Source organism: Hypanus sabinus, unplaced genomic scaffold (assembly GCF_030144855.1).
Source record: "Hypanus sabinus isolate sHypSab1 unplaced genomic scaffold, sHypSab1.hap1 scaffold_1322, whole genome shotgun sequence".
In the NCBI taxonomy this organism is placed as follows: Eukaryota; Metazoa; Chordata; class Chondrichthyes; order Myliobatiformes; family Dasyatidae; genus Hypanus; species Hypanus sabinus.
In genome coordinates, this window is record NW_026779392.1 from 48,438 (window position 1) to 70,542 (window position 22,105).

The 22,105-nt window shown below is 45.5% G+C and overlaps 1 protein-coding gene across 3 annotated transcripts; it reads right to left on the reverse strand.

Moving 5' to 3' along the window:
* Positions 1 to 6,902: 6,902 nt before the first annotated feature.
* On the reverse strand, positions 6,903 to 15,860 carry LOC132386821 (zinc finger protein 226-like). 3 transcript variants are annotated; one of them, XM_059959156.1, is made up of 2 exons: positions 15,733 to 15,860; positions 6,903 to 8,740 (listed from the first exon to the last, which is right to left on the reverse strand). In XM_059959156.1, exon 2 carries the CDS (start codon positions 8,336 to 8,338, stop codon positions 6,944 to 6,946), a length of 1,395 nt encoding a protein of 464 aa, XP_059815139.1. In that variant the 5' UTR covers positions 8,339 to 8,740; positions 15,733 to 15,860; the 3' UTR covers positions 6,903 to 6,943. The 3 variants fall into 3 exon arrangements, 2 of the variants coding, with proteins under 2 accessions (XP_059815139.1, XP_059815138.1); XM_059959155.1 differs by lacking the exon at positions 15,733 to 15,860 and adding an exon at positions 14,607 to 14,719; XR_009509679.1 differs by lacking the exon at positions 6,903 to 8,740 and adding an exon at positions 14,736 to 14,774.
* Positions 15,861 to 22,105: the final 6,245 nt, after the last annotated feature.

Here is a 22,105-nt window from a genome sequence, read left to right on the forward strand (position 1 = left end):
TCATTAAGTGAGAAACAGCAGCAGGAGGCCATTCAGCCCTTCTAACCATCAACAAAATGGCGGCTGCTCTCCTTCTTAGCCACAAACTTCTGCCCGATCCTCTTTTCCTCGATTCCCCTCGGTCTCCACACATCTGCTTTTCTCTGTTTTATGTGAGGACGATCACTGAGTCTTCACCACCCTCTGTGGTGCGGATTTACAAACATTCACCACCCTCAGAGTGGAGACATTTCCCCTCATCTCAGTCCCGGACAGTCCATCCCTGTTTCAGAGACTGGGATCCCTGGTTCAACCGGTAATGATGTTGTGCATTTCAATGTGTTCACCTTTCAGTCCTCGCTTCTCTAAATGAAAGGGTTATCACATTTGATCGTTCTTCATATGATGACCCCACCACTCCAGGGATTAGTCTGGTGCAGCTTCATTGCACGCTTTATAACAAATACTCTCTAACCTCTCTGTTCATCCTCTGTGGAATTAATTTCCATCTTCTGCAGCACCGTGTTGGTCCAACCACTTACTTCCCACCCTTGTCACTATTTCCACCATCCCACCTCCCCCCTCACCTGGATCCACCTCTCACTCCCCGGCTCTTGCCTCATCCCCACCCCTCTCCTCTTTTCTCTGACTATTTCCCGTCTACTCTCAGTCCAGAGGGAGGGTCTCGGCCCGAAATGTTGACGGTCCATTTCCCTCCACAGATGCTGCCCGACCCACTAAGTTCCTCAGGCAGCGTCTTTGTATCCTGGTAAACTGACAGCCTGACAATGTGGACCATGGATACCCCTTCCTCTAAAAGTCATCGAATCACTCAGACGGCTAATCGCTGACAGGAATTATATTTGTTGGTCATTACATTCCAGCTGGATGGAGTTGATGGGGAGTTCGGCGTGTCCCCGTGAAACAGCCGAACGGCCGAGCTCTCTGCACTGTCCCTCCGGCTCCGGCCAGTGGTGGCGCTGTGGGGACCACCGGCCAGTGTCTTGAGCAGAGGGAGACGCGCAGGCGCGCTGCCGACACTAAGCCTCGCAACTCCGAGCGGCGGTGAGCCGGGGCCGATGTCGGGTTTGTGTAAATCGGGGGCCGGTAGCAGTGAGAAAGGGCCTGGCCCAAGCTCTGTCGGGTGGCTGTGGACTCCAGGCACTCCTCAGCCCCGGTTTTAACTTTGCGACCGAGCCCGGGCTGTGGGATCAATTCCTTGTGGTTCTCCAAGGGGTGAAGGGGATCTGTCCGTGTGTGTGGGTAGAGGTTATCAGTGGAGCGTGGGAGTGGGGTTGTAAGCGTGTTGGGTTCTGTTGCGAGAAAGTGGGATGATTGGACATTCCGTGATAGAGGGAGGAGGGTACCAAGACAAACTAAGTTGTAAACGAGGGATGATCTGGTGAACTGGATCAGACAGCTTAGCTCGCGTGTCCTTTCAGGAAACAACTCTCTCTTCATATTAATGACTGTCTAAGCTTGCTGTTCACAAGATTATGAGTTACAAGATTGTGTGTTACAGAGCCCCAGAGTCCAGGACAGCTGTCTCCGTCATGGGCTGCGAGTGCAGATTGGGAAGGGGGAGGGTGTGTCAGTGACACGGGTTTCTACATCCTCCTGTGAGGTATAAATGTCCTTACAGTGAATTCTGATATGCTGGCATATCGGGAGTCTGAAAGGGAAAGGGAATCAGTAAGGGGCTCAGGACAGAGTTTTAACAGAAGAACATGTTCAGGGGTAAAGGGGTACAGGAGCTGTCTAATAGATCATTTTATTTATTTATTTTTTGTTTGTGTGAACTCACAGAAGGTGACTGAGGAAGAAGCTTGTTGACGGAGGATACCCAGAGGCGAGCAGGTCAGGCACAGAATCAGGAATTGAATTGAATTGACTTTATTTCATACATTCATGAGGAGTATGTCTCCATCTAAATGTGCAAAGTGCAATCATAGTAATTTATAAGAGTTTATAATAATTAAAACAGACAATGTAATATAGAGTACATTCAAGTCAGCGTCAGTTCATCAGTCTGATGGCCTGGTGAAAGAAGCTGTCCCAGAGCCTGTTGGTCCTGGCTTTTATGCTTTTATGGTGGTAGCAGCTGGAATAGAGTGACAGAGATGTTATTTCCTTTGTCACGGGTATAGACAGTCGTCTCAAGTGAGGAGTTTGTGTGGAGATGCAGCTTCCCTGGAGGTGGAGGAAAGAGGACACACCAACAGGTGGAACCAGCTGTGGGAAGACATGGTTTGTCAGGTCTGACGATGAGCTGAATGTACCATAACCTTCAGACTGAATCAGAAAACCATTCTGAGGGTATTTGAAATGTCAGAAGCAGGGGAGATGTGATCACATATGCAGAGGGCAGGGATTGTGTCTACAGAACCTCAGTGAAATGGTTCAAGTGCAGGGTTGAAAGCACAGTGTTTGGTGCGGGATTTAATCACTGATTGTGACACTGTGAGAAGGTTAGTTTTGCTGTAAGGCAGCAACATTAATGGAAGACACAGGAACTTCATCAATTGCCAGTTATTTAGCAGAAGTGACCAATCTGAATGCTACCTTGACAGAAACAGATACTTCCAATGGTGACAAAGGGGTTCAGTCTGGATTATTTCAGGTTGGAGAGGGGTGTGGAGTTTTGAAATCAATAATTTACCATGTCCGGAGTGGCGGATCACACAGATCAGAAACAGGCCTTTGGCCGGCCATACCTGTTCTGACCATCCACTCACTGTCTACACTGGTCCCATTTATCAGCACTTGGTTCACAGCCGACTGTACCTCGGCAGTTTCAATGCTCATCCTCTTCGTAAATGTTGTGAAGGGACCTGCCTCCACCACAACCTCGGGCAGTGAGTTCCAGATTTCAGCTGCCCTCTGAGTGAGAAATCTCCTCCTCCGATCCCTCTAAACCTCTTCATCCTCTGCATAAATCCATGCCCTCTGATCTGTGACATCTCTGTCCCAGGATCGTGGCCGATATGGGCATCAGTGAGTTCTTTCATACGGTTCAGCATGGTAAGTTGCTGTCGAAAGTTAGATCACACGGGGTCCAGGGAGAGCTGGTTAACTGGATGCACAGATGTCTTGATGGTAGGAAGCAGAGAGTGATGGTGGGAGGCTGTTTATTGGACTCGAGGCCCGAACCCAGTGAGGTTCCCCAGGGTTACACCCCATTGCTCTCATTATTCATTGATATTTAATTATATTTGCATTTGCATAGTTGGTTGAATTCTGTGCTCTACTTGATCTTTCATTGATCATGTTACTATTCTAAAGATTTGCTAAGTATTCTTGTAGGAAAAACTATCTCAGGGTTTTATGTGGTATCTGACTATATAAAAGTTAAGTACTCTGATAATAAAATTTACTTTGAACATCAACCATTGCTACTTGTCATCTGGATCAGTAATCTGGTTAAGAATATACAGGATATGGAGAGTAGGTTTGCAGCAAGTTAAAACAATTAATTTTTCTCAAAAAATATTAAGTATAAACACTCCGCTCTGTTTCCCTCTCCACACTCAACCACCCTTCCCTTTACTGTCTTCCCTCTCTGCCCCGTCCACCCTCTCATCCTGACATTTCACATAAGTTCCGTGTGAATGTGAATTATTTTCAGGGAATCTGAAGTGGAATTCTTCACTTTGGTGAAGAGGTTGGTGAGAGTGTGGAATGAGCTGCCAGTGGAAGTGGAGGATGTGGGTTTGATTTAGAAACTAAAGACGGATTTGGGTGAGGACGTGGGTGGGAGGTGTATGGAGGCTCTGATGCAGGTAGCTGGAAATGGGCAGTAACAACAAAAACAGGTCAGCATTGACTAGAAGGGCTGATAGGCCTGATTCATTGCAGCTTGGCTCTGTGATTCTAATAATATTGTGATTTGTAATTTCCACAGTTAGTACATTGCTACTAATGTCTGAACCCAGAAATTTGCCCAAACAAGAATTGAAAGACTCTTGGCTGGCTAAAAAAAGTGTCTGCAAGCTGTGATACTTGCCAAAAGGGGTGCTACTGAAAATGTAGGGCGCCCAAACATTTCCTTCTGGCCCTTTTCCTTTTTTTGTTATTTTGAAACTGTAATAGATTGAAATAAAAATGTAATCTTGCTTAAATATTAAAGAAATGTGTCATCTCTAACTTTATGCCTTTTGTAAATCAGGTCGTCTTTTACTCGCTGATCTATTCACATTAGCAGAACTTTTGACAGGGGGTCAAAAGCAAGGAAAATCATTGGGAAAATCAGATCGCTACTGGAAGAGTGGATTGGGAAAATCAGTTCTGCACTGGATCTCAAGAGAGAGAATTTCTAGAATGTCTATGAGATGGCTTTTGAGAACAGCTTGTTGTTGAGCCCACTAGAGGATCAGCTGTACTGGATTGGGTATTGTGTGATGAAACAGAGGTAATTAGAGAGATGGAAGTGAAGGAACCCTTAGTGATGACAACATGATTGAGTACACTGTGAAATTTGAGAAAGAGAAGCCAAAATCAGATGTGTCAGTATTTCAGTGGAGTAAAGGAAATTACAGTAGCATGAGAGAGGAACTGGCCAAGGTTGACTGGAAAGGGACACTAGCAGGGAGGACAGCAGAGCAGCAGTGGCTGGAGTTTATGCGAGAAGTGAGGAAAGTGCAAGACAGATATATTCCAAAGAAAACTAAGTTTTCGAATGGATAAAGGATGTAACCGTGGCTGACAAGAGAAGTCAAAGCCAAAGTAAAAGCAAAGCAGAGGGCATACAAGGAAGCAAAACTTAGTGTGAAGACAGAGGACTGGGAAGTTTTTTTAAAAACTTGCGAAAGAAAAGTATGGTCATTAATAGAGAAAAGAAGAACTATGAAAGAAAGATAGCAAATAATATCAAAAAGGATACTAAAATCTTTTTCAAGTATATAAGGAGTAAAAAACAGGTGAGGTAGATATAGGACCGAAAGAAAATGATGTTGGAGAAATTGTAAATGGAGATAAGGATATGGCGGAGGAACTGAACTGACTCCATGCGTGTATATGCAATTATGATAAGAAATACAGACCATAAAACTTAAATGACAAGCTGGCTCAGAAAAATAAATCATCACTCTGGATGAAAACATTAACCAGTGAAATGTGTATGACCCTCCATGGGAGACATCCCAATGATCTGAGCAGACGAGGTGGTGACAAGGAAGCATCGAGCACCTGACTGAGAGTTGGAGACTTCTTCCCAGAAACAGAGGAGTTCCTTGCGGAAATACAGGACGAGGTGGGTAACAAAAGTAAAACAAATCGAAACTTCATGAAATACAAACAAACAAAGCAGTAAGTGCAGAAAAGGCCAAGAGAAACCAGACACAGTCCAACACATTCTAGGATCCTGCAGCAGTTTAACTCAATCTGATTACTTACGCAGGTACAATCAAGTGGCAAATATCTTTCACCAAAATCTTGCTTTAAAATACAAACTCATGAATGCCCTCCATCACCTCATGAAAACACCATAAATTCAAGCCTGATCCAGTTTTAGAGCCAAAATCTTGCAAATTATATGATCATCAATACATTATTTCAGATAGGTCAATCCATCTGGTTATAATATTACAGGATAAACAAGCAGGAATAACTTCCCCAATAGATAAAACCATTCCTAACACACATGTTCCTCAACCAGTGGAACCAGTAGTGTTTGTGTCGTCAGTCAGATAACCTAATTACTTTCTCTGTCAATCTGCTTCCAAATGTCATTCGTTGACATGCCCTGTTGCTGAATCCCCTCTCCTCATCATACGTTCTTACCCCGAACATCGTCCAGGGCCCCAAATTCTGCTCCGTGCAGACCTCCCTCTGGTTTCTGACCCAGCTTCATTGAAAATCCAATTGATGACTTCCCACTCTGCTTTCAGTCTTTAGAGGACAGTGGTGTTCGCTAACAACATTTTAGAAGTGGGGAAAGTGACCCATAATGTGGACATGAGTCATGATTAAGGAGGTTAACTCCCAATGTCATTCTTCCTCAGCCCAGAGATTAGAGGGGCAAAGAACATCTCAGACAGATGTGCAGTCAGCTCGACTTCTTCAGTCTGCAAGAAATTCAAGGGAAACATATTCACCCACAGAGTGATGACTATTTGGACCTCATCCCAGGGAGAGTGAGAGGTGAACAACAGGGGAGGATTTGAAAGATCTGTTGTGGAACAGAATCACTGGCAGGGTTCAGCCGGCCTGAGTTGACTCTCTACTGTACACTAGATGTGTTATAAATTCACTAAGTAACAGAGACAGTGCTTAAGATAGAACTGATTCATTTGTCACAGATCTAGTCCCATTAAAGGTGAATATGCAGCAGAAGAAACTCCTCCCATGCCCAGTGACCAGGGTGCAGAACTGGGTGTGGTGAGCAGCAGCAATAATTGCAGAGTTCAACACTTAAAATCACTCTCAAAATAGCATTCAGCAATGGTGATGGACAAATATCCAGCATGAAGCTTATTGAAACTTTCTCCCCTGTGTGAACCTGGTAGTGTGTTGTAAGTGTAACACACTGTAAGGTTTCACTGCTAATGTAATGACCTCTCTGTAATGTTTCACTGCTGAGGTAGTGGTTTCTCTGCAGCAGCAATGTTTAGGATACAACTAGAGATAACAGGGTTTTGGAGTGCTGGGCTATCCAATGACAGAAATGTTCTTTCTTGTGAGTCTGAATGAGAGAATTTCATGGGCTTTTGCTGTGGAGAGATGAGAAGCCACAAATGGGGAGAGTGGGCCCTTTTTTTTTACTTTACTAACCCTTTAGTCAAAGTAAGAATTATGAATCACATCTTGTGTACTGTTTGTTATTTTGGGGTATTGATTTGTAACAGGGGACGCGGCGCAGCATCCACACACATTTGGCCGAGCTAGGGGGCTATCACCCCCTATATTAAGCTACTAGCTGGAGTAAGAGTTACATAAGGATAGATGACTGAGTGAATACATTCCCACATTAACAGGAGGTTAACGGTCTCTCTCCAGTGTGAACTGACTGGTGTGTCAGTAGGCGAGATGACCGAGTGAATCCCTTCCCACAGTCTGAGCAGGTGAATGGCCTCTCACCTGTGTGAATTCGCTCATGTACCTTCAATTGAGATGATTGAGTGAATCCCTTCCCACAGAATATGCAGGTGAACGGCCTCTCCTCAGTGTGAACTGACTGGTGTGCTTGTAGGCCAGCTAACTGTGTGAATCCCTTCCCACAGTCTGAGCAGGTGAATGGCCTCTCCCCAGTGTGTACTCGCTGATGTACCTTCAATTGAGATGACCGAGTGAATCCCTTCCCACAGTCTGAGCAGTTGAATGGCCTCTCCCCAGTGTGAACTAAATGGTGTGCTTGTAGAGTAGCTAACTGAGTGAATCCCTTCCCACAGTCTGAGCAAGTGAACGGCCTCTCCCCAGTGTGAACTCGCTGATGGACTTTCAGTTGAGATGACGAAGTGAATCCCTTTCCACAGTCCAAGCAGGTGAATGGCCTCTCCCCAGTGTGAACTCGCTGATGTACCTTCAGTTGAGATGACCGAGTGAATCCCTTCCCACAGTGTGAGCAGGTGAATGGCCACTCTCCAGTGTGAACTGACTGGTGTGTCAGTAGGCAAGATGATAGAGTGAATCCCTTCCCACAGACTGAGCAGGTGAATGGCCTCTCGCCAGTGTGAACTGAATGGTGCGCTTGCAGGCTAGATAACTGTGTGAATCCCTTACCACAGTCTGAGCAGTTGAACGGCCTCTCGCCAGTGTGAACTGACTGGTGTGCTTGCAGGCCAGATAACTGTGTGAATCCCTTCCCACAGTCTGAGCAGGTGAACGGCCTCTCCCCAGTGTGAACTCGCTGATGTACCTTCAGTTGAGATGACAAAGTGAATCCCTTCCCACAGTTTGAGCAGGTGAATGGCCTCTCTCCAGAGTGAACTGACTGATGTACCTTCAGTTGAGATGACCGAATGAACCCCTTCCCACATTCTAAGCATTTGAACGGCCACTCTCCAGTGTGAATTGACTGGTGTGCTTGTAGGTTAGCTAACTGTGTGAATCCCTTCCCACAGTCTGAGCAGGTGAATGGCCTCTCCCCAGTGTGAACTTGCTGATGTACTTTCAGTTTAGATGATGAATTGAATCCCTTCCCACAGTCTAAGCAAGAGAACAGTCTCTCCCCAGTGTGAACTGACTGGTGTGCTTGTAGGTTAGCTAACTGTGTGAATCCCTTTCCACAGTCTGAGCAGTTGAACGGCCTCTCCCCAGTGTGAACTCGCTGATGTACCTTCAGTTGAGATGACGAAGTGAATCCCTTCCCACAGTCTGAGCAGGTGAATGGCCGCTCCTCAGTGTGAACTCGCTGGTGATCCATGAAGTCAGATGACCGAGTGAATCCTTCCCCACAAATTCAGCAGATGACCAGCCTCTGCCCAGTGTGAACTGATTGGTGTGTCCACAGGTGGGAAGACGACTGAATCCCTTCTCACTCACAGAACAGGTGAATGGCCTTGTCCAGTGTGAACTTGCTGATGTACATTCAGTTGAGAAGACCCACTGAATCCATTCTCACAGTCTGAGCAAATGAACGGCCTCTCCCCGTGTAAAATTTCCGCTTTGCCAGTCGGTCAGATGACCAAGTGAATCCCTCCCCACAGCCTGAGCAGGAAGGATGATCGAGTGAATCCCTTGCTCCACTTCTTAAATATCTGGACAGAGACAGCAAAATTGGCATGTTGTGTTCGAAATTCCCGTAGATAAATTCCTTGTTTTTAGCCTGTAAAAAGATTTACAAAATCCATCAATGTGTGTGGGGCAACTTTTCATATGAGATCACTTGAGTTGTCAAGGTGTGATCTGGCAACACACTCTTACAGTGAAGTTCAACCCAAGTTGGAGAGAGAAATCATCTTCTAACTGGGCACAGTGCTGGTACCTGGAATGACCATCAAACTCTCTGATGCTCTTCCTGTCTCTATAAGAATGGGGCATCTCTCCCAACTCCAATCTGTGACCTGGCTCAGTTTGACTCTCGCCATTGGTATTGCTCCCTCTTCCCACTGAGCAGCACGGGCTCCTGGCCCCGCAGTAACTGAAATACTCTCACACAAATAGCCTGCAGTGCATTCCACGCACCCACCACTCTCTGGGTAAAAATCTTACCCCTGACATCCTTTCGGTATCTATTTCTAAGCACCATAAAACTATGCCCCTTCGTGTTAGCCATTTCAGCCCTGGGAATAAACCTCTACCTATCCACATGATCAATGCCCCTCATCATCCTATACACGTAAAAAAGGCTCTAAACATAAACAAGGACATTGTACATAGCTTTGGGAAATTGTCAGAAGTATACAAGATTATGAGGGTATAGATAGGGTAAATGCAAGCAGCTTTTTCCACTGAGGTTGGGTGGGACGACAACCAGAGGTCATGGGTAAGTGGGAAAGGTGAAAATTTAATGGGAACATATGGAAAAGCTCTTTACTGAAATGGTCGTGAGAGTGTGCAATGACATGTCAGCACAAGTGGTGAATACGAGCTCGGTTTCACCATTTCAAAGAGGTTTTGATGGAAGCCTGGATGGTAGGTGTATGGAGGGCGATGGTCTCGGTGCAGTTAGTTGCAATAGACAGCTTAAATGTTTTTTTGGCATTGACTAGATGGGCCAAATGGCCTGTTTCCATTTTGAACGTCTCCGTTATTCTACGACAGAGAAGCTGGACAAGGTTGGAGTGACAACGGAGCAGCAATAGCTGGAATTCTGGGAGCAATTCAGGAGCTGAGTGATCGACATATCCCAAGGAAGTGAAAACATTGGAAACCAGGAGGACACAACCATAGTTGAATTGAGAAGCTAAAGCCAACATAAAAGCCAAAGAGAGGGCAAACAAAAGAGCAAAAGCTATTGGGAAGCTAGAAACCAACAGAAGACGATGAAAATGTTCAGATGTGCTCAGGGCATGGATGATGATTAATGAGTCTTGGTAGCACCCAAAGTCTGAGGCATTTAAAGGAACGAAATATCTGGGGCTTCAATATAGCCAGAAAGCCAAGATTCCCTGCACCAGTTACGTTTCAACTGTTACATTGTTAGGCACATAAAGTCTCTACACCCTCAAAATTTCACTTCTGAAGGCCTCCCACTTACAAACTACTCATTTGTCAGAAAACAGCATGTCCCAATCCACACTTGTCAGATCCTTTCTGATGCCATCAAAATTGACCTCTCTCCAATTTAGAATCTCAACCCATGGTCCAGACCTCTCTTTTTTCATCTTTATTTTGAATTTCATGGCATTATGATCACTAATTTCTGTCACCAGCCCTGGTCATTGCCTAACAGCTTATTGCACACTTCTACATCGGGAATTTTACATACCAATTAAGGGCACATTTGACAAACTTTACCCCATCTAGTCCTTTTACAGTATGGGAGTCCCAGTCAATATATGGAAAGTTAAAATTGCTTACAATCTCAACCTTTGTTTCTTGGCATGGTCTGTGACCGCTCTGCAAATTTGTTCCTCTAAATCCCTCAGACTGTTGGGTGCAACCAAGCCCCTATAATGGCCACAATATCATAATTCCCTGTCCTGAGCTCATCTGGCTTTCCTACGAGGCTTCTTGCATTGTGATATACACAGCTCAGCACATTCATCGCACCATACTCAACCATTTGATTGCTGACTCTGTCTGAGGTCTGAACAATATCTGACTGGTATCAAGAAAACAAACTCTCCCTCATTATCACAAAAACAAAGGAGCTGATTGTGGAGGACAGGAGGAGTGGAGACACAGATAAGGACATCACCCTGGGACTAGTGACCAACCGACAGCTTCTCCAGTTTCCGAATCCCCACTAGTGGGCACTTAATCTGGACTCCACCACGTTTGAACCCCTTCCGTCAGCGGCCGACCCTCATGTGATTCTGTGCTATGACCCTACGGGGTGCTCATTGAGGAAAGCCAATATTATGCACCCCTCGAGCGAGGGAAGTTCCCAGTCATGGTGATTGGACAGGATTAAGGAAAAGAGGGCAGCACATTACTGGCCGAAGTTCCGGATTTCCTTTTGTGACAGACAGGACTGGTGGCTCCCCATACCATCGTTAGGGTTTGCCCTGGGTTCAAGTCAAAGAGCCCAGAGTTCCTTGCCTTCACCCTGAGGAAACAAGCCTCCAGCAGCGAGGGAGACTGGCAAGACTTGGGCCAACTCCGATACTGGAAGGACTTTGAGGTGAAGACAGGACATCTGGTAAGACTCTCTTTTAATATTGACTGAACCGAAGACATTGCACACAATCTCTGCTCAATTTCAGTCAAAATGAAGTTGACTGCACCATCTGCCCCCCATCCAGATCACCATGAACGGAGGACAGACTCTCCCATCCATTCTGCAATACCCCCTCTAGCCCGAGGTAACTTTTCTTGAGGATGGAAGCTATTTTGTGGATCCATCAGCAAAACGATATTCTGAATATGCAATAGTGACGGACAGTGAAGTAACTGAACAGGCCTCTTTTGAAGCAGCTGTCTCCGCCCAGAAGGCTGAGCTGTTTGCTCTGACTCGTGCCTGTATCCCAGCAACAGACTAAAGTGGGAACGTTTACACAGATTCCCGTTATGCATTTGGAATTGTACATGACTACGGGGCTCTCTAGGAACATGGGGATACCTGTCTTCCTCTGGCCACCCCATTAGTAATGCCACCTTTGTAAACAACTTACACACCGCTCTACAGCTACCTCGAGCTTTGGCTGTTATTAAATGAGCGGCCCACACCTGCATGTCTGACTAGGTCACTAAATGCAATGCTTTAGCGGAAGAGACAGCGAAAAGTGCGGCACAATCCTAGTAGTTGTAGTCTCCTCGGGTTCCCATCAGGCAACCCTCTGTGACTTAAGCAGAACACGTTTGCCAGACATGTGGGAGGTACATACTTTTCATGGGGACATCTCTGAGCAGCAGCGCAAATTGTGTTCCCAGATGGGGTGCTAGAAAGAACCCAACCTAGCTATTTGGATTACTCCAGCGGGACAGGTTTGTGTTCCTACACAGTTTTTACCAATATTGGTCGATCATATACATAATTATACACACCTGGGAAAGGAGGGAATGGTTGGTAATCTGTACCCTGCACACCGGGTACGATTCCCTTGCCAGGTGGACCTTTCTCATGTCTACAAGTTGATTTGATTGAATTGCCTAGAGTACATTGCTATAGATACTGCTTAGATATTATAGATGTGTTTAGTAGATGCATTGAAGCTATTCCAACTACCAATAATAATGCTATGTCTGTTGTGAAGTTATTATTATGGGAAATAATTCCCAAGTATGGCCTGCCAGAGATGCTGAGCTCTCACAATGGCCCACACTTTGTGGTGAAAGTATACAAAGGGGTACCAAACGAACTAGCTATCAAGCAACAATTCCACGGTGTACACCACCCACGGGCTGCTGGCTGAGTGGAAAGAGCCAATGGCACTCTGAAGAGTAAACTGGCCAGACTAACAGCGGAGACTGGACTCACTTGGTTGAAGGTCCTACCATTAGCCTGATTCCACATGAGGGTTACCCCACAGGGGAAAACAGGGTTGTCACCAGCTGAAATCATTTCCGGATGGCCCATGAAGACACCCTGGGAACTAAGGCCTTGTGTACCATTGCTCCCAGAAAGTCTACCAGCAAAATTGGATATGCATATCTGAAGGGAAGAGATTGGGAAATATGTATGCCAACTAACCAAAATTTTCCAAGCATTACATTCACAGGTATGACAGGCTTACAAGGAAGAGAACTACCCCACAGAGAGGAGTGACTATCCCACCATAGAACCTGGGAATTTTGTCCTAATCAAGAACTGTGATTGAGGAAAACTCTGACCTCAGTGGACAGGACCATATCAGGTGTTACTGACCACTCCCACGGCTGTGAAACCGAAGGGGCAATCTCGATGGATACATTGAACAGACTGAAAATGTGTTACAGAAGGAACTGAGGAGAAGGGCTCTCTCGGACTTAAGGAAAATGTATTCGTTGATAGTGGTCTTTGTGTTTTGCCTTATTGCTCAAACAATATCCGTGGGCCCCCATGTTAACACCTTTCTGTCTCTCTGTCACACCTCTGCCAAACAGGTAGAACTAGGGGCCTGCTGCGTTTGTGCTGCAATTCCACAGCATGGTAAAACTATGGTTCTAATGTCAGTAATCCTGCTCAATCAGATTGAGGAACTCTGAGCCTGGGATTTCTCAAATAACACCCGGGGAAGTGAGGTGAGGAACTGCGGTCCAGTCAGAGATGACAGTGGCTGTCAGTGTTTTGAGGGATGGTATCTCAAGTTCCCATCAAATGGAACTTCCTACACTGGGAAACATGAATCCTGGTCTTAGTTGCAGCTGCCCAGCAGCAGAGAGGAATAACAGATTGAGTGCTTTTGGATGATCGCTTTTCTCGCCTATGGAGTAGCCAGGAATTCACGAGAGACCATCAATTTACCTACAGCACTTGAGGAGCTGGCCACAACACTGCAGGGGCCCTGACATAAACACAGTCCCAAGTAACAGAAATATCCACCGAAATGATTGCAATCTGGCAAACAGTCCTACAAAATTGTAGACTTTATCCCAGCTGAGAAAGGGGGCACCTGTGCTATTATTGACACAGAATGCTGCACCTATATCCCTGATGAATCTACTAACATTACATCCCTCTCCAAGCACACTGCCAAGGTGATTGATAGCTACTAGATAGAAAGCAGGGCATGATTTACATCGGTTCACTGAAGGATCGAAGTGGTGGTCTTTGAAGGTATGTTCAGTAATACATGGAACAGGATATTGCATTATGACCTAATAGTTGTCCATATCATTGTTATAAATACTGTTGTACACTGTTTTTTTCCTACTGATAAGTCAATGTTGTACTCATTTGCTTTCCCTGCAAAAAAATTACTGCTTTGTTGATCATGTAATGATCAAAAGGAGGGAATGATAAAATGCGTAAAAGGGTTAACACTTTGTTAAAAAATAGCAGCCTGTTTTTCTGAAAGAAACTGCTGATAATCAACAGATGTGCTAAGCCATGCTGAGCCATATTTCTTCTTGAGGGTAGCTAGCTAGGGTTTCAGGATGCTTATCTCTTTGCACATTCACATCTAGAGATAGTACAGCTTCAGTCTGTTCTGTGTGTGTGTAAGCCATTATGACTGTTTTGTACTCTGTCTTTAGGGGCTCCAGCTTGTCAAGTAGTAAATAACTTTGGCTCCAGCATGTCTTGTGTGGAGGGTATCTGGACGGATATATCAGTGGTGTAAGGGGAATTGTTAGTCAGTTAGTGGATTGGGCGGGAACAGTCATCAACTGTTCCTGTTTGAGCAACTAACTGAGTAAGCCCGATGCTTGGAATAAAGAGTTTGTACTTATACAGTCTCTCAGTGACTTTATCCAGATTCGACTTCCACATAATGGGAGTGGTTTCAAAGGGTTGCTGGATGCACATTACCAGACCTGGAGTGATTGCAACTGGGTCTGATGGAGGCATAACTGGTACTTCTGGACATGTTCAGTCTCACTCCAGCTATTTGCTACCTTCCACTGTACAGATATGAAATGTCTAAAGAACAGGAAGTAAGACTCACCAAAATTTCTCCTGACTGAATCACTGGAATCTCCGAGTCAGTTGGGTTCTCTCTGATTGATGCTCCCAGTCCTCGGGTTGGTTCACTTGTTGCTGCTCCCTCGTCATCAGTCGTAGTTTTCCTCCAGATGGGGTTTTTCTTCCAATAAATCTCTCACTGCAGGTCTAACTTTAAATTGAAAGATAATGAAGCATATTAACAATAACAAAGAGAACCAAACATTTCCGATTCATGTTATTAAGAACAAAACTCACTGAAATTTAAATATTGAAGGCAAATATACAGTAATGATCTCAGTGAGCAATCTTTTATTGTCCCACACACGTCACAAAACGATATGGGATCAGAAGGAGCCATCATTCAGTCATGGTCAGGCAGAAGGAACAGATTCAGATGATTCAATCCTTCTGATCTGCCCCATCATTCAACTATGGTTGATTTTTATTCCAACACCATATTCTTGCCTTCCTCCTGTAACCCTGTAGCTACTTAACAATCTTTAATGTATTAATCTCCCTCATAAATATACCCAAACGGCAGCCTCTACCAAACTTCACAAATTCCACACTTCAGACACCTTTTGGCCAAAAGATTTTTCTCAACTGAATTTTAACAGGAAGCATTTTTATTCTGTGACGGTGCTGTCAGATTACAGACTCTCCGTCTAATGGAAACATCCTCTCTATGTACACTGTATCCAGGCTTTTTGGCATTCGTTATGTTTACTTAATCATACATCGCCCTCACAACCCCCACCGTCCCTCTGAACTCCATCGAGCACAGGTCCGGAGACATCAAATGCTCCTCATACATGAAGCCGATCGTTCCTGATATTATTCATGTTAACCTTGTTACCAACACGCCACGTGATCCTCCGTCACAAAGCGGAGGGCGGGGCGGATCTGCGGCACGCAGCCTCACGTGACCTGTTGGTTGGTCTCCCATTTCAACTCTGTGGAAATAGACAGCCTGGGCTCCTGGTTTGAATCGTTCAATGCAGATTAAGTGAAGTCGACATATTTTTGCCGAGCCCATATAACTGGAAAATAAATGAGTAACTGGCCCTCAGTTCGGGGCTGACGGACAACATCGGACCTCCCTGCTCGGGATCGGTCTCAGTACTCACCAATAGGAAAGTGATATCTTCAGCCCGGAGACAGTAATCCAGAGCCCCGGCTCCCGGATATACGAGACGAGAAGCCTTTCTCGATCCCGCAGACTTCAGCACCGAGCGTTAAGGAATACACCGCACACCCGGAGACAGTGAGCATGCGCGAAGTGTGTACGTCATCAGGAGGGCGGGGCCACAGAAAAGGCAGCGCGATGTTGCCCACCTACGGTTTAATTGGGGGGGAGGGGGTAAACTGCATCACGTGACCGGTTTTGGTCTCCCACCCCAGAGAGATCCAGTTACCCGCTACTCTGTGGAAAGAAGCAAACTTGCTGCTCACATCTACGCTCACCTTAAATGTGTTAGACATTTCAACCCCCAGGAAAAATCTATCATCTGTCCACTCTGTCTATTCCTCTCGTAATCTTATAAACGTCCATCAAGTCTCACCCCAGCCTGCGCCGCTCTGGAGAAAACAACACAAGTTTGTCCAACCAGGTCGGGCTGCATCCGTCGAAACGAGCCGTCAACGTTTCGGGCCGAGACCCTTCGTCAGTGCTGAGTTCTTCCAGCGTGTGTGTACGTGTTGATTTGACCACAGCATCAGCAGTGTACTTTGTGTTCGTCCAATCTCTCGTTATAGCTCATGCCCTCTAATCCAGGCAGTGTCCTGGTAAAACTCTTCCCCGTCCTCTCCAAAGCCCCGACATCCTTCCGAGAATGGGGGCGACCAGAACTATATGAAACACTCCAGATGTGGTCTAACTAGTTTTATAAAGCTGTGTTACGAACTGTGACGTTTTAGAAACGAACCAGCAGCAATAGATTTCACACTGGAGTCTGGTTTTGATGGTTAAAACACTCTGTTTATTAGTATTTACTTATAACATAGTAACTTAACGAAAGTTAACAGTGTTCAGTGGATATATGTGTAAATATAATTCCCCAGACTATTGATCCTGAGGAAACAAAGCTTAGAGTCTTGAGATGGTAAAGAAGGAAAGTTCAGTAATCCACGGAATAAATGATGGGAGAGAGATATTTGTGATCCGGAGTGAAATGTGGAGAAAAGGCCCTTACTTCAAAATAACCGTCGACGAAGTTCTTATCCGTTGAATCCGTCCACATACGAGTTATCAGCGAAAGTGACCTGTCAGAGGAATACCGTCTTCCAGGGGTTACCACACAACATACCCAGGCAAGGGTTAATACAAGATATTCCACAATCCACTCCTATGGATTATACGAAGTGACAGCCACACACATTCGTTGTGGTTCCGTGAACCGATGATCAACCCACTCTTATAGGAGAGTTCAAAGCCTCAGCTGCAACTAACTGAAGCGATCAGCTTTTCCAGTCTCTCTCTTTCTTTGGACTGGCCGACTGCCTGTCTGCAGATCGCTCTCTCTCTCTCTTATGGTTCAGTCCACAGTCAGCGCAGTCAGCCTGTGACTGACGTCATAGTCCCGCCTCCTCACGCCGGCCGGCGCTCTTAAAGAAACAGTCACAGTACGACCGCAGGCTCGTAACAGCCGCAACACAACTTCCCGACTTTTGAACTCAGTGCTTCAACTAATAAAGACAATCATGTCATTTGCCTTCTTATCCACCCGATCAATCTGTGCAGTCTCTTTCAGGGAGCGATGAACTTGGAGTCTAAGATCCCTCTGATCATCGACACTGTTCAGGGTTTTGCATTTAACAGTGTACTGTCTCATACATTCGACCTACCGAGCTGCCAAGATGATCATCACTAATCAAATCTCACTGAGATTTCTCAGGTCCTGTTGAAAATATTGCCAAGTGCACAAGTATGGGAAGGTAGAGGTACAGAGAAACACTGACTTGTGGCAGCATCACAGGCAAGTACATTCAGATAACACACGGAACACAAGTTATACGATTCTCTGTCAGTAACAATCTATAAATATGTTTTATGTCATTAACAATGTATAAAATACATTGTGTCATGATCACTATTAAAATGTGCATTTTGTGTCAATAACAGACTTGGAAATGTTGAATGTGCTCCCTGTCTCCATTCCTCCTGTAATCCACAACCAGCTCCTGTGTTTTTGTCACAATGAGGGAGAGGTTGTTTTCTTGACACCACCGTGCCGGAGTGATGACTTCTTCTTCGTAAGTTGTCTCGTTGTTATTTGGGATTCGGCCAATCAATGTAGTGCCTTCAGCAAATCTAATTAGCAGATTGGATCCCGCCACTGCAGCCCTACAGTGCACTATGTACTGATTGCAAAGCTACGAGATTGCATGTGAATAGCCTCCCCTCCCCCAACTCCACTCTTTCTGCCTCACCAGCAGATTGGGACATCCCACATCTCGTTGCCTCTCCAGGACATTAAACTGTGAACAACTGTGGTCAGGGACTGATCTCTGGGGTACTCCAAACGCTACCTCCTTCCAGTCTGAAAACGACCCACTCATCCAGCCACACACTACCGGCAGTTTATCGATCTCCAACGAAAAAGCCTAATCACCTACTCCTGAGGGCCAATACCATTACTGACTCTGAGTTTACCACCGTCAAATGCCGGGAGGGACATAATAATCAGAAAGTCTCTAGTCACAGCCGTGTAAATAAAATGTGATCTCAGTGGGTGTGTGGCGCATGCTCAGAATGCGAAGGAGACAGACAGACTGAGCCAAGTCACAGACTGATGAAGGGGAGGAATGATCCATTTTGACACAGAGAGGGAAGCAGAGAGTTTGATGTTGACCCTGATTCCGGAACTGTGGCCAGTTAGAAGATGAAATCTTGTTCCTCTAAATTGTTTTGAGATGTGACAGTGTTTTAATCAGAAGGCACCATGGAGACTAAAATTATTTCAGTTGAAATGTTGTCCTTCACCCACTGACGTGCTTTGTAAACTTTTAACAGTGTAGAAAATTAAAAGGATTTGTGTATGGGAATCTCGAACACAACAGCACGTTAGTTCCGCTCTGTCTGTCAGTTCACCAGCGCTTGAACACAAAGTACACTGCAGATGCTGTGGGGAAAGCAACACGTACAAGACGCTGGAGGAACTCAGCAGGTCGGGCAGCATCCGTGTAAATGAGCAGTCAACGTTTCGGGTCAAGACCGAAGACCGAGATCTACAGCTTTGCACTGGGAAGTGGCCGTTCACCTGCTCCGTGTGTGCGAAGAGACTCATTCAGTTAACCCACCTTGTGATGCTCCGGTGAGTTCACAATAAATAGAGGCCACATTTCTGTCCGGAGTGAGCAAAGAGTTTTACTCAATCATCCCAGATGCTGCAACACCAGCAACTTCACATCAGGGAGGAAGTTCAAATCAGCTCCGTGTTAAATGTTTAACCATCACGGTGACTGAAGGCAGCTGCAGGTTCATGAGGGACTGTTACTGTCAGATTCTGCAGTTCTTGCGGCTGCTCATCACACCCAGGACTGAACCATGGTCACTGAGCATTGGAGGAGTCTGTTCTGCTGATGTTAGCCTTAAACTAGACTGGTGTTTAATATTGTGGATCTGTGAAAGATAAATCAGTTTGTATCAAATCCCGTGTCTCACTGGAGAGGCCACTCGGCCCATCTTGTCCCTGCCCATGTTTCTGTTCCATATCGGTATATGAAAATATATCCCTGCCGTTCCCCTCTTGCTCTCCCTGACATGACAGGTTGCAACTGGTCACCACTCTATGAGATAGGAGATTTGTTACGTACCCCGTAACTGGGTATTTAAACAGCAGAGAAAGAAGAATCTGTTGGAGTCTGGTGGTACCAAACTAAAGGTGTTTATTAATAAAAATAAGCAAAACCATATCAATAATGCGAATATACATATAAAACAAGTTAGCAGTAATAAACCTAAAAGTGTAGGAATAATAACAAGCAATAATAAAGAAGCTCTATCGATGTCTAGGGGTAAATGAATTGTCATAGAAAAGTATATAGTTCAGTTCTGTTCATGAGTGCTGATGTAGTTATGGTTGTTGTATTGTAATCATTGGAGAGAGAGAGAGAGAGAGAGAGAGAGAGAGAGAGAGAGAGAGAGAGAGAGAGAATGAATTATGGTTTATCTGCAAGCTTTTTTACACTTTTACAAGGACACTGTCAGCTTCTGTGTTCTTCCAGAGAGAGAAGGGAGGAACTGTTTGATGGACAGCTGGGGCTCAGCACGGTGAGATAAGTAGGAGGTCCGCTGACAGACCTCCAGACACATGGTTTTGGACACTGAATGAGCTTTGTTGTGTCCACAGAAAAAGGTGGGTTTTGGAGGATCGATCAGGAGCATCGATCAGTGGCTCTCGCAGTGTGAAAAGGCTGTGACCAGTGGGGAGTTATTCGTGTGTCCATCCCTCGCCTGGGTTAATAACTCCACCACTGAAGAACGGTCCCGTTTGTAGTGTCACAGTCGGTGACATCCAAAGGATTTCGGAGGACGACGGGACTATCGACGGCGTCAGCTTACCTGAAGACACAAACCTCTCCTTCTCTCTCTCTCCATCACTACCCGACTCAATCCCACGAACTGAACCGAACTTCACTCATCACCGTCAGACGGTCTCCATTCACCCCGAGGCGTGAAGAAGCTTGGCTTTCCTATTTCCACACACACACACACACACACACACACACACACACACACACACACACACACACACACACACTCACACACACACACACACACACACACACACTCACACACACTCTCTCTCACACACACACACACACACACTCACACATACACACACACACACACTCACACACACACTCACACACACTCTGTCTCTCACACACACACACACACACTCACACACACACACACACACACACACTCACACACACGCACACACACACACACACACACACACACACACACACACACACACACACACACACACACACACACACATAATCATTGCTAACCTGGTTGATATATCTGCATTTATATTGCTGTATCGCGTAGTTACTAATAAACAGCATTAGTTTACAGCAATACCAGACTCCACGGTGTTTTCTATTTCTGCTGGTTCTTTGACCCGTCACGGGGTACCTAACAGTATCTACTCCAAATATGAAAGATTAAAGGAAATAAACAGAAGTTAACAGTGTAATGCGGATATATAGCTCCCAAACTATCAAGCTTGAGAAACAATGCTTAAAGTCTTCAGATGGTAAAGTTGAAAAGTTCAGTAATCCACGGAATAAGCGAGTGAGAGGAGAGATTTGTAAATCCACACGAACATGTAGAGAGAAGGCCATTACGAAGAATTCCACACACATTCCACGCTGGGTAAACGAAATCACAGTCGCCGAAGATCTTATCCGTCGATTAGCTCCGAAATCCACTTAGAAATATCACCAGATGACAGTAACAGGAATATCGTCTTCAAGTGGTTACCACAGAACACCCCGATTCCAGGTAAGGACCAACAAAAGTGATACCACAGGATACTCCAGCATATCCACACATATTGATGATACGAAGTGACAGTCACACATCCATTGTGCACTGCGTGCCGATGATCAGATCAACCGTACCTTTTGGGCATGGAAGAGTTGCAGCCTATAGCAGTCACACGCTGAAGTTCCAACAGCTTGTCTCCCTCTCCCTCTCCCTCTCCCGCTCCCGCTCCCTCAGGCTGCCGCAGCTTGTGTCTGACGTCACAGCCCCGCCTCACTCAGGCACTTAAAGTGACACTCACAGTAAACGGTCTCGTAACACAATGCACCTCTGAAGTTTGACAGCAGACTAGCGAGTGAATCTTCGATGGTGCAGAGTCAGAAACAAAAGAGTTGCCAGCTTGATTCAGGGGCTCCAGAGAGAAATGGGGTCCAGAGGAGGAGGACGAATAAGACCAGCAGGATGTGGTTAAAAGTGAAAGATTAGAAGTATTTGGAAACTGGTTGGTCGAAAAAAAAAGGTGGTTAATTTCTGCAAAACACAGGTGGAAATCAACAGATCAGGCAGAAATTTTGGAGAGGAATAAATAGAAAACTTTTAGGCAGAGCCCCTTCCGCATCCCTGGCCTGTATACTCCGCTGCTTAGTTGCTCTCTGAATTGTTTTGTGTGTGTGCGTCTCTGTATTTCCAGCAACTGCAGAATCTCCTGTGTTTTATATCTGCATTTTACTTTGGCATTAGATATACGTTGATATTGAGTATATTGCTTATGGGAGCCGCTTTCTGCGTTAAAACAGCTGCAGATTTTTTCTATACCCATAAAAAAAAATGAGATATGGACATTGAACTGGTGCTTGCAGAAATGTTTAATGGCACCGTGATTACCCATAGGGCCATGCGTTAAGAATTTCGGCGGCGCTGAAGCGCCGATGAACTGCGCAGGCGTCAGGCTGAGGCCGTCCCTGAGTTTCACGCATGCGCGCAGTACACCGAAGCCTTTG

Bases quoted from the DNA above. Each gene is read 5' to 3' on its own strand.
- LOC132386821 (XM_059959156.1), bottom strand. From the start codon at position 8,338: ATGGATCACCAGCGAGTTCACACTGAGGAGCGGCCATTCACCTGCTCA.